Source organism: Styela clava, chromosome 5 (genome assembly GCF_964204865.1).
Source record: "Styela clava chromosome 5, kaStyClav1.hap1.2, whole genome shotgun sequence".
Classification (NCBI taxonomy): Eukaryota; Metazoa; Chordata; class Ascidiacea; order Stolidobranchia; family Styelidae; genus Styela; species Styela clava.
This window is the reverse complement of record NC_135254.1, coordinates 24,473,078-24,490,629: the sequence shown is the minus strand read 5'-3', so window position 1 is coordinate 24,490,629 and position 17,552 is coordinate 24,473,078. Positions and strand designations below refer to the sequence as shown.

The following is a 17,552-nucleotide window of genomic DNA, read 5'->3' as shown; positions in this document are numbered from 1 at the left end:
AAATACAGATATCGCGTTAAATAGCATCACCATCGTGTTTAGTATATTGTCAACATAAATTTCATTGTGCGTTCAATTTATTGCATAGGCTTAGTTCGTTCGTATAGAGATGGTCCGCCAAGATTTTGGTCAGGCTTTACCGGTCCGTCACTTGAAAAAGGTTGCCGACCACTGCATTACACTAATGATAAATGGAGAATAAAGTTGCTTTGACTTTTTTTGTTTGCGTTTGCTAGTTAAAAAGTGGTTTAAAAGGGCGCTGGTAGAAATAAGTTTGGGAAACACTGCTTTAATCAGTACTCGAGTTCATGACCTTTCATGCAGTTATTATCTTACTCTGGCCTGCCCCTAGTGTATGTTATGTTTCTTTCTTGCTATCTATCTTGTCTTGGTTCATAAGTTGAAACAGTACTCTGAAATATCGAGTTTCTTCTGGATAATAGGCTACAATCCGGTATCAAGAAAATCAAGGGTAGAAATCAAATCCGGAAATCAAGGGTAGAAATATTATTACAATACCATCATTATCTCTAACTTTGCACAAAATTAGGTTCCCCTTTAATAAAGTTCAATTTCGCTCTTCCAATCGTTCAATGCGGTGGGTGCCATAGCATATTATAATAGGTAGTCTCGCAGAGGCTAAAATCACTGCTATGAAAAGACATTTTTATGACAAACTGCTCGAGGTCACCAAGGAATATCTGAATTAACTAAGCAAAGAACATGGGAAATTGCATTAGCAAATAGCAACTGCATTCTCTTTTATGTTTTACACAACAACTTGAACCTAATATCAACAAAACTGTTGGCATTGCAACAGCATATTACATTGATGCAGAATATATAAATGAAATGAATAAAAGACGTTTAATTACGAAACAATCATTGCAGCACCAGGTTTGTTTATTCTATTTGTTTACGTCTATGTTTACGCTTAAGCGGAATCAGTTTGCTTTATATGTAATAGTTAGAATATTTAAAATAGCAGTAAGAGTTATAATGTTTAATATTAATGTTGTAAGAGAGCTGCAAATGAGGGAAGGTATAGCAACAACATCAAGTTTGTTTTATAGATAGCAATAAGGGAGACTGTGTTGTAAAACAGGCAATGCCATGGTTTATTCAACAATGACGAATAAGGAAACGTGACACAAATATATTAACAAGGTTTTCACAGACGTAGCATTATTATTTATTTTCAAGTGCTCTTTTAATTAATTTCATCGTTGCAACAGAAGTTTATATCCGTAAATGTGTCGCAGGATGATTTGGAAAATAAACTGGGACTAAATATGGAATAGTAATACCACCCTGGAATGGAATTCTCTGTACTCTCGCCCTCATTTTGGTGTATGGTCGACGGTGGAAACTAACATTATAGACTAGGGATGACAAATTTTTTTCCAAAACCTAGAATGGGCCAAAATGTTATATTTATTATGAAAAATAGACCGGGATTCAATATATGTATTGAATCTCTGCAGCAGTGGGAAAGATGCTGCTACATCTATCGTATCATCATCGTATGCGAAAATAGACTAAAATGCAAGTTAACATCAACTTTTTGTATATTCTCAAAAACATTCCTCACCTCAGAACAAATTCCCGAGAAAATTGACCGATCAGTTCTATTGTTTAGTCAGAAACGATGCTAGAGCGTATTTTCTTGCAGTTGCGTAACATAATGCAGAAACGTGCCTCGCAAAAGAGCGGAGTCAGCCGTCATGTTATTATAATTTCTCCCGGAAAATTTACAATCGACGCACGTGTTAAACCAGTGGTTCTCAACCGGGAGCCACGAAGCAGTTCAAGGGGGGCCACGATCACGACACAAGACCAATAATTGATCATAAAGCAACTTCATTTGCATACTTTTTTTTTAAAATAAAATCCCATCTTCATGCGTTCACCGCAGTTTCATTACCTGAATAGGTTATTTGCGATTATGGGTGGATTCACTTTTGTATACGTCAATTGTTCGATCATGATGCCCAAAATGTGGAATAGCAATTACGTTGGCTTTGGTCTTACCAAAGTAAATTAAGATGACAGAGCATGAGCAATGGATCATAAAGCCCATCTAAACTACATAACCATCGTGACTAAACTTAGACCCAGTTAAAAGACGTTGGCATCGGTTTCTTGGCTGACAAGCAAGTTATTTCTGACAAGAAAGCAACACTGGCCAAGTCCGGGATTCTGTCGGAGGGAAAGTCTGCTCTTGAATGTAGCTATGAAGTGGCATTTCGTATTCTTACCCCCTACTTAGGAAGAAATCTTCCTCACTGATAGTATAATTTGCCTCAACCTATCTGTACGAATCTGGTTTTTCTGATTTTGTTACAATCAAAACAAAATCTAAAAACCGTATTGATGTTGACAGTGACATTCGTCTAGCACTCTAGCTATATCAAAAACTGTGCCTCATATGAGTAACCTTGTAAAGCAGTCCCAACCGCCAGATTCCCATTGATTTTATACTAAAAAACTTGGGACGTTTTTGTCTCTGGCTTGTTTTTGCATTCCATTAAAGGTCGTATAAACATATTACAATCCAACACGTCTAGTTTTTTGGATGGTGAACAGGGAGGCCACGAATGCAAAAAGGCGCTAGAAAGGGTCAACGAGCCATAAAAGGTTGGGAACCACTGTTTTATAACTTTAAAATAGCGTGTCCTAATAATTGCATTCAACGCGAAGGATCACTTATATTAACTTATAACGCTTTTATACCAGCTACAATCCTAATTAATACAATTCCGTAGAGTAAAATACAAAATTGATTGAGAATTGTTATATATTGCAATGAATCAATTTTATTCAATTATAATCTGTAAGAAGTTTGATCATGAAAATACTTTAATAGGGCTCGTTCGAAACTGACAATGAGTAAAAAGGCGCATCATGAAAGGTTACCGATTTTCATCTTCGAATAAAACCGTATTCTGAGTAATACATTTCAGGCGCGTTTTGGTCTCAGTAGAATAGCTTAGGTTTCGCAGGGCTCTTCTGAATTTGATGGATTCATGCAGTTAACAATGAAGTTCGAGATCGTTACTTGCTTCCGCTAGCAGTGGCGCAGCCTCGGATCTTGCCGTCGCAATTCATATTTGCAATGACACGTTTCGTAATGACGTTTAATTAACATAGCACTCCGGAATGTTCGATCCTAATCGCAAACTTGCTTTCGTTATATTTGAAAATCAAAATAAACTAAATTACAATTATAACCAACATCAAGTAACCGAACTGAGGTTACTTACTACAAAAACGCGCTATATAGCAGCACTTGTTACCGCGTAAATGTGTGCAGAGACAATGGTAAATTTATAATTGATTTTTGTTTTATACATTATGAGTCGGTACCGGTACTTTCGAGGGCCGCGAACAATCAGTTTGCGGGCCGCAAGTTTGACGACCCCCGCTATTATTTATCATTATTAGCATTATTTACCATTCAGAATCCTAACATCCTAACTGATTTCAAATGGAGGTTTTTCCGATAAAATCGCCGTAAAGCACCTATGAATTTCACAGGATATCAATAGTAAAGCTTACTAATTTTTTTGTGATTATCACCGTCAATTCGCAGTAATATTTATTGTACAAATTGAACAGGTGAAAATTCGATAAAGCAAAACTGAATGGTGATATAATGCCTCAAATATGTTGGTAATTAAAGTCATTCGTTTCTCAACTTCAATCTGCATTCGAATTCGAAAAAAAAGTTAGTCCATTGTTGTGCCTAGTAGAGATAGATACCCTTCGCCTCGCCATATTTATGTTGTCCAGAACGAATGGTAATTTTAAACCAATCTTTACGATGGGTAATAGTTACCTTTCATGCTAAATATATTTGCCTCAGCGCACCGTCGTGTGACCTCGGATGTTTGATCGAACCCCTGTTATAAAGACCGCCGGGCTTTCAATGTTACATGGTGATAAAAACTGTATAACAGGGCATTCTGGGTCAATATACGGCATTAAAGTTAGCACATAAACATGATATATATATATACACAAAATCGCGCCCTTGCCCAACTGTTCAAATTGATATGCAGAACTTTCGGGAGGCCATGGCGGCTCAAAATTGGATATATATAAATTTATTTACGATGCTCAATGCAATGAAGGGTGAGTATCGATTATGATCTAACGAAATATTATTTTGTAAGCACTTATTGGCGTACAGACGTTTCGGAACAGACATCTGTTAGCCTCCTGGCTCAAAGTTGATAAAGCATATTGTGGGGAGAATGGATAAAGTAAGCAAATTAATGAAGCAAAAGATTATGCTGTGTTTCGGTTTGGATATATATATACAACATTTATGACAGAAGGTTGGAATACAATTGAACACCAAGTCTTTGAGTCACATGTGAACACACCAAAAGGCTTAGGTGATGTAGTTGTTATTGGAAAATAAATCGAGACTTGGGAGGTATTCAAAATGGATTTTTAAATTCGAGATAAAAGGTTTGAGAAACTTAAATTTTGCACTGAACCACTAACTTTGTTTAATTAGAGTGTTTGCGGTTACATAAAGTCATCGGCGCTCCTGAAGTATAAGTAATAATATGGAAGTAACAAATTTTGTTACCTATTTTACATCCAATTTGTTTAATTAAAGGGACTGAAACCTATGAACAGGGGAATATCATATGGCCAACACTGATATCCCCCGAGCTTGTAATGGAACAAAAACAAGGAAAATCTGAGTAAAATTATGGCCTAATCCTAATCTGGCGCGCATACTTCAGGAGTACCAAGCCATCACGTATTTATTATGAGGAGGAGTTTTATAATAAGTCCAATGGGGTATTTGGAATCTGGTATAATTTGCTTTGCTGTCTGCTAACTGTTCATTGCTGAATTTCATTTCAAATTTGTGTAGCAGAAAAACAGTCACTTGAAATCACGTTATTACTTATCGATTTTAATCGGTAAGTATGTTGATAGTTATTTGTCTGTATGTCTGTCTGTTAGATGCACGCGATATCTCACGAAAGCAAGATTGAATCTGCTCCAGATTTTGCATGTGCATTCATCATATGTTGGACCGGAAGGCTATTGATTTCGGATGAATTATGTCGTATAATTAGCGAGTTATTAATTAATTCGTGATGAGACACAAGTTGTCACTATGGAGTAAGAGCGCTGTTTTGGGGGATTCCCTAACTTTCGATCGATAAGTCTTCGGTCTCTGACCGATATTCTCGTTTTACTGATTCGAGACGGTGAGACCCGCTGAGCTAAATGCTCTTCCTGTTGCCGTGAGGGTCGCTGGGACACAGAGGTACCACTGGAAATCAACTGCGATATTCGTATGAGCTGGTCAAAAAGATAACGTCATCCCTAATCTAACATAACAGAAATCTACGGGAATAAAATGGGAGATAAACTGCCGCAATATATGTACTTTTATATGTATTTACTGTGATTTTGCAAAATCGTTATGCGACGTTTGAAAAATCCAAAGGTATGCTATAAAATCCCTGATAGTACAATAAAAATACATTTAAACTATCTCGGAAATACATATCCATCGCTGCGCTATACACGGAGTAAACTTTAGTTTAGCACCATAAAAAAATTATTGTATATACTTTACATTGATCATTTGGTATATCATCTCATCATATTCTAGTTGAAAGTATCGGCAGACATTTCGGTAGCTTTATAATGGATAAAATGGCGCACAATTGCCTGTGTTTTGGTTCCAGTGACAGTACTCTTTAATAGGTCAAGGCACTCTTTTTAGTTTTTGCGTTTTATATTGCCACTTTCCGAACTAGAATTTCTGGGTTGCGGATGTACTCCTATATTTATATTTAGCATCTCCGGCTCCGCTCCGATTATATAACAGCGGCTCAAATGCAACGCTCAATAGAACTTGCGCACGCGGTAAAATAAGAACACAGAATGCTATCATTGCCTTTATCCTAATGTATGATTACGCCGTCGAGTTTTCAGCACTATGTCCTCAGCGGATCTTACTAAATATCGGCCGATTTCTGCAGAGTTGACTTTTAAGAATTCGTGTCTCGCTAACGAACTTTACTTCATGTAAGTGGCAAATATCATATACAGTAGATTCATTCTCGCCTGAAAAGTACTTCAGTGACAACCCATTTTTGAGACAGAATGGAAATAAATTGCACTGTTAATGGATTATATTTTACTCAGGCGATTTCATATCCTCAGATTCAAATAATTCGTTAAGATGTTCAGTTAATTAAGACCCTCTCGCACATATTTAACTCCGCATGGGATTCTATCATGAGAACCCACGCGGGGTAATACGAGGTGCGGTGGCGAGCGTATTCCCAACGATTAGTCGGTACTCTACAACCGAGCAAAGAATATCTTATGTTACAAAGTTTTTTCTAAATCCTCGTCCGTTTTGGTAAATTTGAATATGGCGTTTCGTGATCGTGATCGTGATCGGCGTCTTCAATCCTGTATTACAGTGGACAAAGACTCTTATTCCCATTACAATGTACTTTGATAAACGTATGACATTGTATTATATATCCAGAATTGCAATATGTACTTTATCAGTTTTTTCACCATCTCACCCGTCCCATTTATGCTATGAAAATATCTGTTCCCCTGTGGTCGACACCACGAAACCACACAAGTTATACCTGTAGTGATATTCTATATTACTTTAATTCAGTACTCGAGTTCATGACCTTCCATGCAGTTATTATCTTACTTAGGCCTGCCCCTAGTGCAGTGCTCTTCAACCGGGTATACGGAATACCCAAGTGTATACCGGATCATAAGTTGGGTATAGGCTACGACTGATAAATGGTATACGAAGGGTGTATAGCCTAAGTCAGGGATACTAAACTCTAATATAATAAATCATAAAATATTCAAGCGGAGACAACAATGCAAACGCGGCGCATATTTCAAATCACAAAGATGTTTCACAATATAAAGACATTCGTTTGGCCATGTCATGGGCAAATTACAGTTCGCGCTTTCAAAATTTTTGGCCCCTGGTGCAAAAACCTTGCCCACCCCTGGCTTAGCTTACAGTAATGAAGGCAGCGGGTAAAACGGCGGAGGATAAAATGAAAATTGATTTCAAGTAACTGCTTTTCTGCTCCACAATTTTCAAAATTTGAAACGAAATTCAGCAATCGAACAGGTAGTAGACAACAATGAAACAGATTGTACCAAGTGCTTTTTTTAACAACAAGAACAAGAGTTCTAACAAAAATATCAACAACATAATGTCAATACGGATGTCCATAAAATCGGGTAAAGTTTACAAGGTTAAACAAGACAAATAATACGTATTTGTAAAATTATTAAACTGTCGTTAACTTTTTTTTTTTATCTGTAAAAGACACCAGGTTTGAAACAAGAATTCACTTGACGTTCTGCGTCATAAAGTTTAAAGGTTTAAAATGTCTTATGGTAAGAATATTGATATTGCTCAATTGATATGGTTTCTAAGAAGCTTTGAGCCTGATCAAAGCGTATAGTTTAGAAATAAATTGACGTAAAACAAAATTTTTGACAGCCGCATAACAAATGAAGAGTATCAGTCGCTAGTTTGCAATTTTCAGGATAGACTTATGAAGAGTCAGATTATTAGGTCACAGAAAGATATCACAGAGTTTTCATTATGGATGTTTAGGTTTTTTCAGTATGGTCGAGTCCTAGTCTCTGGATTGTACTATTTACTATAAAAAATTATGATATATTTAATTGAATTCAAGCCCTCACATTCAGAGTTCCAGAAAAGGGACTCTCCTGTATTTTGTTGACGTGCAGAAAAATCCTTAAACGATCTCAAAAATCTAATCAGCAAATGTAAAATCTTCAGCAAGAGTGTTCAAAATAGTGTTATGTTGCAAACTGTGTCGTCTATGAATACCCAATACGAATCAATAAGTAACTTACATAAACAAAACGTAAATATAATTAAATATTAATCATGAAAAATACCAAACAATACCGTTAATTTAAGAAATAGTTAGGTTGTGTCAAATGAAACGGTGTACTTTCGAATTTAAAATTTTAGTTCGCACTTCTTGAAGATACGTCATCTTTCAATGCATTTCAATCCTAAGTAAGAATCCAGCGACCCTGTCGTCGTATATTGACATAATGTGTAAAAAACTAATGGTTAGAAAATCTGAACCGTGGATGTGGACTGTTATACGCCGAAAGCTTGATAACAAAACTTCTACAATGCGATTCATCTTGATATTGGTACCCGTTGGACAAAGAGTGAATCCCATGGCTTGTTTTGTTAAATTGTTGGGGTCATTCTTGTAGGGTATAAACTATTGCAATTTTAAATTTTCGTTACTCAAAGATGGATTGAACCATTGAAACCCTATTATATACTATTAAAGTCTTAGGAGACCCGATAATTTGTCATTTTTCGATTTCGATGTTATATTTCTATTCTTGGGAACGCTTTTCTAATATAGAAACACTTTATCATGTCACGATTGTCTTTTCGGCAAACTCATTGCTCAGCTAGACGGACAGCTGAGACCCCACCGTACCGCTACCAACGCGCAACATTTAGTATTCATGTATTTGGGCACATTTTTCCTGTTCTTCTTCATGTCAAAAAATACAACTTTCTCCTTCTGTTGACATTTTATCGGGCGTGTGGCAGAAACCATGATTATATATACATATAAATTGTTAATTAAATAAGGGAGTACATAAAATGTTGAATGCAGTACAGAAAGAATCACGATTAATTTTAAGTATATATGTTGTAATTATACAGTTGTGATACATTATTACAATCGAGTTTCCTCTTCAGCAACCTCAGTCAATTTCTTATTTCGATGTAAATATTCAGCTACACCTAAAAAACACGTAATTGAACTGACAAAATATATTATTTGTTAAATTCAATATTTAAACGACAATATCATTTATTAAAATTGTCAATAGGATAGGGTAGGATTTTACATATTTATCCCGGGGGAGAGGAAAGCCGATAAGACGGCTTATCCTCTCGTCCGGTTACCATTCCAAGTCGGGTATGGGATTAGTTTTACTGTATCGTTTGTTTCCGGAAGCATGGACTTGATGGTGGCGGAAGCCGTAACCGACCAGCGGTTACGTGAACCACCAAACGACGGCGAGGAGTCCAGCAATCCTCTCGCACATAACTATCCCTGCATGGGATTCGAACCTGCGAACCCACGCAGAGTAATTAGAGGTGCGGTGGCGAGCGTATTCCCAACGCTTAGCCCGTTGAGCCACTCCGCCGCGCCGCATACTAATACCGCATAAACAACCACAAAAATATTTTTTTCTTCCTACTATATTTGCTAATAAGCATGCTGAAGATATTAAAAGGTCTATGCTTGTGAATTCATTTTTATCAAGACACAGGGTTCTATCTTTGTTGAAACTTACCGTAGCAAATCATTCCTAAAATTAGCATTCCGATCTGGATATAAATTTTAACGTATACACAGAGCTTTGTACTCCACCCAAATTATAGAGCATAGGCCAAGGTTGACCATAGAACGCAGCTTGTAACTGCAACATCGTGACTTCCTTCGAAATATTCAAGATACAGTACTGAAAGACAACAAAAATTCTCAATGTAAATTCCAAATATTCTCAATGCTATCGGAAAAATATCCGTCATCGAATCAGGTATTACTCACATTGGTATTATTTCTCCTGTATATATTAATAGGAAAAATTCAAATTCACTCGAATTCGGGTGATTCGTCTTATTGTTACTTTGTAAACACCATAAAACAAAATCTCAAAGTGATTTTCCTTAATAATCAGAGCTGTGGCTTATTGAATTACTCGGTTATGTAATATGAAGGCATTCAATAGTATATAAATATCAATAACAAGATTCAGCTGTAACTGGCTTAGAAAAAATTGAGTCTTTCGCTTCGATATAAGTAAGTAGAAAACTTTTGAGTCTTTGATTCACAAGCTTATGTCCTGTATCTTGCGCAATGAATACGAGAAAAATCTTGAGCACTCCTCAAAAGTCAAATATCGAGAAATAACCAGGCGATATACAAATTAATTTGATAAATGCAATTAACTGTATATATCCACAATTTGATAATTTTAAACATTTAAAACGTTATCACTTTACATACCATTTGTCAATGTTTGCCATATTCCATCCGTTACTCCGAAGGCAAAATATATTATAAAGATTGACCATGCTGATTCGAGATTTGGGTCCCACCATAGACAATATGCATAACTTCCAAAGTCAACAACCATTGAAAATACAAAAAATGGAATTCGACCAATTTTCTTCCCGACTTTCCCAACAACATAAGATAACACGGCATCAGAAAATCCGTAAGTTGCCATATGTATTCCTACCTGTAAGAGTGTCAAATTATTAAAGTAAAACGATGTACTTGTTCACCGTGAAGAACTATATATAAACGTACCATTTCTACACCAACAACGCACGAAGAAAATGCTCTCGTTAGCTCTGAAAAAACGTATGCCTTCAACAGACCCAAGTACAATGTTATCGGTATCAATAACAACTGCATGCCGCATGGTCTTTATCGTGTGTTTTCCCAAATCCTTCAAAGACTCCAAATAAGCGCCTGCAAAGGTTTCTTTTGTTTCCTAATTAAAGAGACATTCCAACTATAGATTCACCCATCATTCAATCATTGTACCGTCATTGGTAATAGACCTATATAATCTGATTGTGACGCGATAGTGTGTTAAAGGTGGCATATTCTGAATGTAAAATTGGCATCAATTCTTAGCTGGGATAGTTTAGGGCCCCGCGCTAGTCATTAGAGATACCTAATTCAAGAAGGATATTCAAGTATATAGGATATTCAGGCTGCGACAGGAGCAGCGTTCATTCTTTCTGAAAAAGAAAGTCCGTCTCAATGACGTTTTCCTTGCCTGGTGATAAATCTGGTGAATTCCACTCTTTCCAGACGCAAAAGGACTAAGAAGAACTGAATGTTTTCGGCGGTACAGGTATCATTAAATGGGACTCTACAACTGGTCCCAGCTAAATATTGATGTCAATGTTACATTTCAAATTTGCCCTTTTACACATCATAGCATCAGTGGATTGTGAACGTCCGTTACTGCTGACAGAAAAATAAATTACTACATATGGGGCCCATTCGTTAAATCGATCTGGACTATAGTTGAAAATTAAAAAAAAATCTTTTTTTAATTAATTTTAATCCCTTTGGACGCTAAAAAGTTGATGAAAATGGGTTTGTATTAATTTTTTCAAGATTTCTCACATAGAATACAAGAAACACATCTCCGGAATATAAAAAAAAAACTTCGCGAGTAGGGTGTTTAACCTCTGGTATTGCATTTAATTCTTGTTTCCCATCGTGTAGTTTCATGAACATTTAAACAATAATGTAATGTTAAACAGAAAGGCTAATGCATAGGAAGCTCTGACTGTAAGATATTTAGGCATTGGCCTTCTATGTAATGAACCTTTAGGGAACATTTGTGTTTTTTTGCTATTATTTCTGTATTGCTGTTGTTTCTGATCTGATCTTATGAAGAAGACATACTCCTGGTTCCGAATACATATATTGCAATTGTATATTTACAAATACAAAGGATAGTTCCAAGTCATGACTGATAAGTCACATAAAATCAAAGTTTCACTGCAAGCCCGAGTTCGTTAATTACTTGTCCATCGTTCCTTTTTTTTTCTCTCCCAACGAATGGTCGCTTTTATGCTGGTTTTGGTATCCTTAGGGCATGACGCGTTATCGTCATCGTACCTTACAGGACGTCTAATTGTTACGTATTTTATGACTGAGAGATTGCTTCTAATTTTAAGATTAGTATGACTTTAAGTCTAAACACGTAACTTAACCAAAAGCAGCAAAATTACCCAATATCCTATACTATGCACCTACTTTAGCTGCGGAGCAGTGGCCAAGCTTGGGCGTGCAGTGAAAATATATACACAAAATGCAACAAAATTCATAAAAACATAAGAAAGTTGAAATTATGATTATGAGACAGAATGTGTGTGTGTTATACAGTGTATGGAAAGAAAAAGATTTGGCGTTGGTTTAATTTTATAATTTAGGTGACAGATTACTACCAATGCTTAGCTTTAATACACTTCGTTTCACATTAATAAATTTTGAAGCGCTGAAAAAAATAAGAAAATACGCGTGTTGCGTTGATGAGCCTTTCCGGCTATAATTGTGATGAGCCTCTTTGGGCGTTTAAAAATAAAAAATGATGAGAATTTCACTTGCGTTTATGCAAATGCATCCTGAAGCGCTGATTCGAAATACGATCGTATTTGTAATCATATTTTGAAAAAAATGTTAAAGTCAACGTAAAGTATATTTAAAGAAAACGAATGCTAATATCTGCCAAAATCGAATAAATTAAATATTTTTGAGTAAACCTCGTTGGGTTTAATACCAATTATAGAACGCCTTAAAGATTAGAAAGAAGGAAACGTGAAATACCTGTGAAGAAGAAGAAGAATGTCTGTCCATTTTGTACACGAAATTGAAATATTTATAGTACAATATAAAATGCTACAATCGCGCGGTTTCTTGAAGTTGGTTCGCGGGCGTTTCTTTCTGAAGTTCTTTCGTTTCATATCTTTCTCATTTGTTTTTGTAGTCAAGAGTTCTGACTAGTTTTTGATTTTACAGTTTTTTTTCTGGTGTAAAACAGTTCATATAGTATGAATGTTTTACACTCATATTTTTATAACAGTCCATAGTTCATATAATGTGAATCTCATACACATTTCAAATCTAACAGTCTTTTTCTTTTTGTCAGAGTCTTTGGTATTTCGCTTGTAATTCCTTGATTTTTCATACTGTCTGAATCTTGGTTTGGTTGTTGTTTTTCATTTTCCTTGATCTTTTTATCCTCGGCTTGCTTGTGGAGTTGATGTCTTTTGGGGGTCACCTTTAGTTCCAACGGTTGCTTTTCAGACTCCATCTCAGAAAGGCGCTGGTTCGTCTGTCGGGTCACCATTTTTAGGGAACATTTGTATTTTTGCTATTATTTCTGTACTGCTGTTGTTTCTGATCTGATCTTATGAAGAAGACATACTCCTGGTTCCGAATACATATATTGCAATTGTATATTTACAAATACAAAGGATAGTTCCAAGTCATGACTGATAAGTCACATAAAATCAAAGTTTCACTGCAAGCCCGAGTTCGTTAATTACTTGTCCATCGTTCCTTTTTTTTTCTCTCCCAACGAATGGTCGCTTTTATGCTGGTTTTGGTATCCTTAGGGCATGACGCGTTATCGTCATCGTACCTTACAGGACGTCTAATTGTTACGTATTTTATGACTGAGAGATTGCTTCTAATTTTAAGATTAGTATGACTTTAAGTCTAAACACGTAACTTAACCAAAAGCAGCAAAATTACCCAATATCCTATAAACCCACCGTTGATAGTTCGGCAAGTCACATGCTATCAAGTCACACTGTTATATAAAACAACTTTGTTAGCATAAATCATGCATTTCATGTGCCGTTTAATATTTGAATACTGGGGGTGTTAGGATTAGTAGCTGCGAATATAAAAGTAGTAATGAGGAGGACAAAATGTACAATGGGGATGTTAAGGAATATATAATGATTGGACTTCAATATAATGTGAAACAGTTGCAGCGCTGGAGATCAGTGACACATGGTAGAAGTTGCAACTTGAGCGGCTAGGCTGTATGAATTGTGAAATTTACCAAGAGAGTGATACCAGGTAAACGTGGGATCCCAGTAATGGTTTGATGACTTGATGTAGCAGTATTCCACACTGTTTGGTGATATCATCCTGAACTCGTGTATGACAATTCTATAAGTTTAATAAACTGTGTCAGGTATTGTCGTGTTGGGATGTGGGGCAGGAGTTTGCATGAACAACATAATATTTAGGCTGGAACTGTCCTTAAAATAGAGGTCAGGTCCTCTTCGAGTTCTATAGAGACATAAGACCGGGTTAGTTGAGCAAATTTGATTCATAGTTCACTCGTGAATATATACTACTTCATGCTTACGGAATTTATGTAAGGAAAGACCATCACTGTGCGTTTATCACCAATTTACACATCGACTAGTTATGTGCTGATTTGGACCTCCCGAAGTATGCGCACCAAGATGGCGCACAACCTGAACTCAGGTTCAGGTTGTGAGACATCTCGGTGCGCATACTTCAGGAGTACCGCTGATTTTATTAATATAGTTTATATATATATACCGATAACAAAGGGCTGGTTACAGAATCAGTACAGCAGACAAAACCCACATAAAATATAGAAGATTTGAGACAGAATATAGCCTGATATGCGTTTTTTCAATTAAAAATATGTTATAGCAATAGGTCAGGCACATAGATCGAGTATATTTTTAACCTCGATTTGTTAGGTTTATTGACATTTCTAAGGATGCAACAATATTATTTGAGATACTAATATGTATTCAAACCACTACAGTGTTTGTCAAATGCCACGCCCAATAGAACTACCATGCTATTCAAAATGAAAACACAGAACGCTATCTAACCTAATGTAAAATTACGCCGACGAGTTCTCAGTACTACGTCATCAGCGGACCCTGCTAATTATCTGTCGATTTCTGCAGAATTGACTTTTAAATATTCGTGCCTCGTGAAAGAAGTTCACTTTATGTAAGCGGTAAACGCCATGAATCTTAAAAAATTATCTAGAACCAAATTCATCTCGAAAATATTTTCATGATAACCCATCTTTAAAACTAGCTACCTGGCAAAACTGAATACAAGTGAAAAAATATCCCGAGTAAAGATTGACGAAGAATTCGTTTTCTTTATATTTGTGTTTTTTCAGAGTCGCATATTTTGTGGCAAAATAGAATTGATCAATGTCATTGATAACCATATCGTTGCTTCACCAGCTCCAACTAGAATCGCTGCTGGTATCAGTGTGTAAAATTCTTGAAAATTAAATTGAAAACATTTCAAAATAACATAAAATTTACGCAAGCACGGTCTATCCAAAAAATTTCTTTAAAATTTATCCATCCCGATTGTTCAAAATATTTGTATTTTTATGCGTACATATTTTATTTCTAGTCAGACGTGAATGCGCCTGAAGAACTCTTTGCTTTCAAATATCGCTGCGTGCAGCAAGAACTGGCCGTGATAAAAAAAAATAACCTTTGCACCACCTTCCATAATACCACACTAATGGGTTCAAAAAGGCGGAGTAAAAATAGGAGCACAATAAAGGGATTAGAATCAAATTGCTTCGAATCGTCGTGATTAATGACCACTACAAAATACTCCGGAACTTATCAATGCAATTACATAATACACTTACCGCGATAGAGATTAGCAATAAGGTAAATTATTTAGGTAACTTCACTTGCTATCAAACATTTCTTCGCTCCAAATTTTCTCAAAAGTATTGTGGTGAAAAATACGAGAAATATATTGCATGATATGTATGATGTAGACAAAGAAATCGTGCCTGAAATACCGTTGATAAACAGTTGGTTACCTGATGGATCTATTTCAGCGTTAGGCCGATTGTACGTTTGTTAATAAATACAAAACATTGTCTATAAAAATTTCTCTAGGATTTTATTTTATATAAAAATAAACATAAGAATTGATTTTTGGCATAGTCAATTGTGTTCCATATATGTTTGTTCTACCAATATACCAATGAGTGGAGCGTTTCATATAAAAATCTAACCAACAAGTCTGACTCGTATTTCCTTCTTTCTATAATCTCTTTTTTCATTTTACCTCATTGAAGTTTTATTGATATATCATATTACGGATAAGGTAGAACTGTAACGGGTTGCAGAAACATTAACAAGTATTTTTTTCAGGCAGGGTTCTCCCTTAGGCGTATCTGTGTTTTAGAGCTACATGGTCCGTAACTCCTATATTGCTGGGAACTGACTTCAAATATCGCTGTGAAATTTTTATTCATTTATGAACTAACATGCTAATCATTGCACTATTGCCAAACACAACACATTCTTTTTTACACAATGCAGTAAAAAAAGAATTATATTGATCTCACCTAATCCATCTGCTATATTAATACTTGACTGTAGATTTAATATCGCACTGTAAGATGAATATCTCAAAAACACTCCAAGTAAATATCCGATGAAATGATTACGTACGACGGATGATTCAGTTTCATTTCTCTTCCCTTCCATTCTAATATTTTCTCTACTTCGCGGGATGCAAAATAGTAACTTTACACAGACAGCGACGCGAGTATCAGATTTAATGAAACTATTTGTGTCATTGATTGATATAGAATTTATTAAAGTGTACGGCTGAGTTTGGCTATCGCAAATTCGATAACATCGTGCATCGTTTAACAACCTATTTGTGGATATATTTACACATAAAAAATCAGTTACCATGTAACGCATCTCTAAGATCTATCACGGTAGGCCAAGGTATATTTTGTATATATCATGTCTACGTTTATCCACAAAAACATGAAATACTTGAACATTAAAAACGCCGTTGTCGAAAGTAAATTATTTTGGAATAATAATGAAAAATGAGGTGTATGTGAAATGCTAAGCATATTAAATCTCTATGGGAAGAAAAACTCAATATCAAATATAATCTGTCATAAGTTCTCTTTGACTATTTTTGCATGAAACTTTTGTGGTGCCCCAACAACAAATTTTTTATAGGAACTTTTTTTCGAGAAAATCTAGTGAAATTTGACATATTTCATTCAAATCTACGAGATATTATCTGCATATATATAATAACTGAAAATTACTGCACCGCATCAAAGGTCATTATCATCAATATTACAGACTAATTGCTACTTTGAATTGAGTTGCACGAGACTAACTATATATCTTTCCTCTATGCCTTTATGCTAGTGGATCCGTATGCCTTTATGCTGTAGCTGAAATAAACATGACTCTTCTATCCAATTGAAGAGTCCAGCTGCACACTAACACAAATGTACCAAAGTCAGACTTCCTCAGACAAGCAGTGTACAATAATGGCAAGAAATGAACAATCAAGCAGTTTAAGTTTAGCGATAAATAAATTTGTTTAAAGTTGAAATCGCAAATCAATTATGACGAAACAATGAATAAACATTTAATTCATATTTAGCCATAGAAGTAATGATGGGACAAATTAGAACCACAAATATCAGTCAGTCTCATTTCAGATGTGATTCGAAAAATTATCACTTTCACGAAAATGATTGGTAACTAAATGTAATTAAAATTAAGATTGTGGGCACTTAGAAAACAATAAGTAGTCATACCAATATTAAAACATCAATCAGTGCTTAATTTGGTGAGGAACAATTGGAAAAAAAATAAGAGTAAAAAGTAATTATTAAATTCTTATTAAATCTTAAATAACGTCAGAATGTAATATTAATCCATAATTCTGAACTCGACAAAGATTGCAAGAAAGAAATATCCAAATAACACAAAAAGGAATTCAACAACTCGAGAAAAATTACACTAAAAGAAACCCGACTTCATCACCACAAGCTAAACCTAGAGCAATTTGCAGCAACTGGGAAACGTCCGA

At 35.5% G+C, this 17,552-nt stretch overlaps 1 protein-coding gene across 2 annotated transcripts; it reads right to left on the bottom strand.

Moving 5' to 3' along the window:
* Nucleotides 1–8,656: 8,656 nt before the first annotated feature.
* LOC120344959 (protein unc-93 homolog A-like) lies at nt 8,657–17,018 on the bottom strand. Of its 2 annotated transcripts, none has more exons than XM_078112999.1 (8): nt 16,045–17,018; nt 15,331–15,480; nt 14,755–14,944; nt 13,720–13,829; nt 10,431–10,617; nt 10,125–10,359; nt 9,409–9,576; nt 8,657–8,848 (listed from the first exon to the last, which is right to left on the bottom strand). In XM_078112999.1, exons 5-7 carry the CDS (start codon nt 10,536–10,538, stop codon nt 9,491–9,493), a joined length of 429 nt encoding a protein of 142 aa, XP_077969125.1. In that variant the 5' UTR covers nt 10,539–10,617; nt 13,720–13,829; nt 14,755–14,944; nt 15,331–15,480; nt 16,045–17,018; the 3' UTR covers nt 8,657–8,848; nt 9,409–9,490. The 2 variants fall into 2 exon arrangements, with proteins under 2 accessions (XP_077969125.1, XP_077969126.1); XM_078113000.1 differs by having other exon boundaries at nt 16,849–17,018.
* Nucleotides 17,019–17,552: the final 534 nt, after the last annotated feature.

Bases quoted from the DNA above. Each gene is read 5' to 3' on its own strand.
- LOC120344959 (XM_078112999.1), bottom strand. From the start codon at position 10,538: ATGCAGTTGTTATTGATACCGATAACATTGTACTTGGGTCTGTTGAAG. The intron at 10,360-10,430 runs GTACGTTTATAT...ACACTCTTACAG, and splicing joins GCGTTGTTGGTGTAGAAATG to GTAGGAATACATATGGCAAC. The intron at 9,577-10,124 runs GTATGTAAAGTG...GTTGTCTTTCAG, and splicing joins ATGGCAAACATTGACAAATG to TACTGTATCTTGAATATTTC.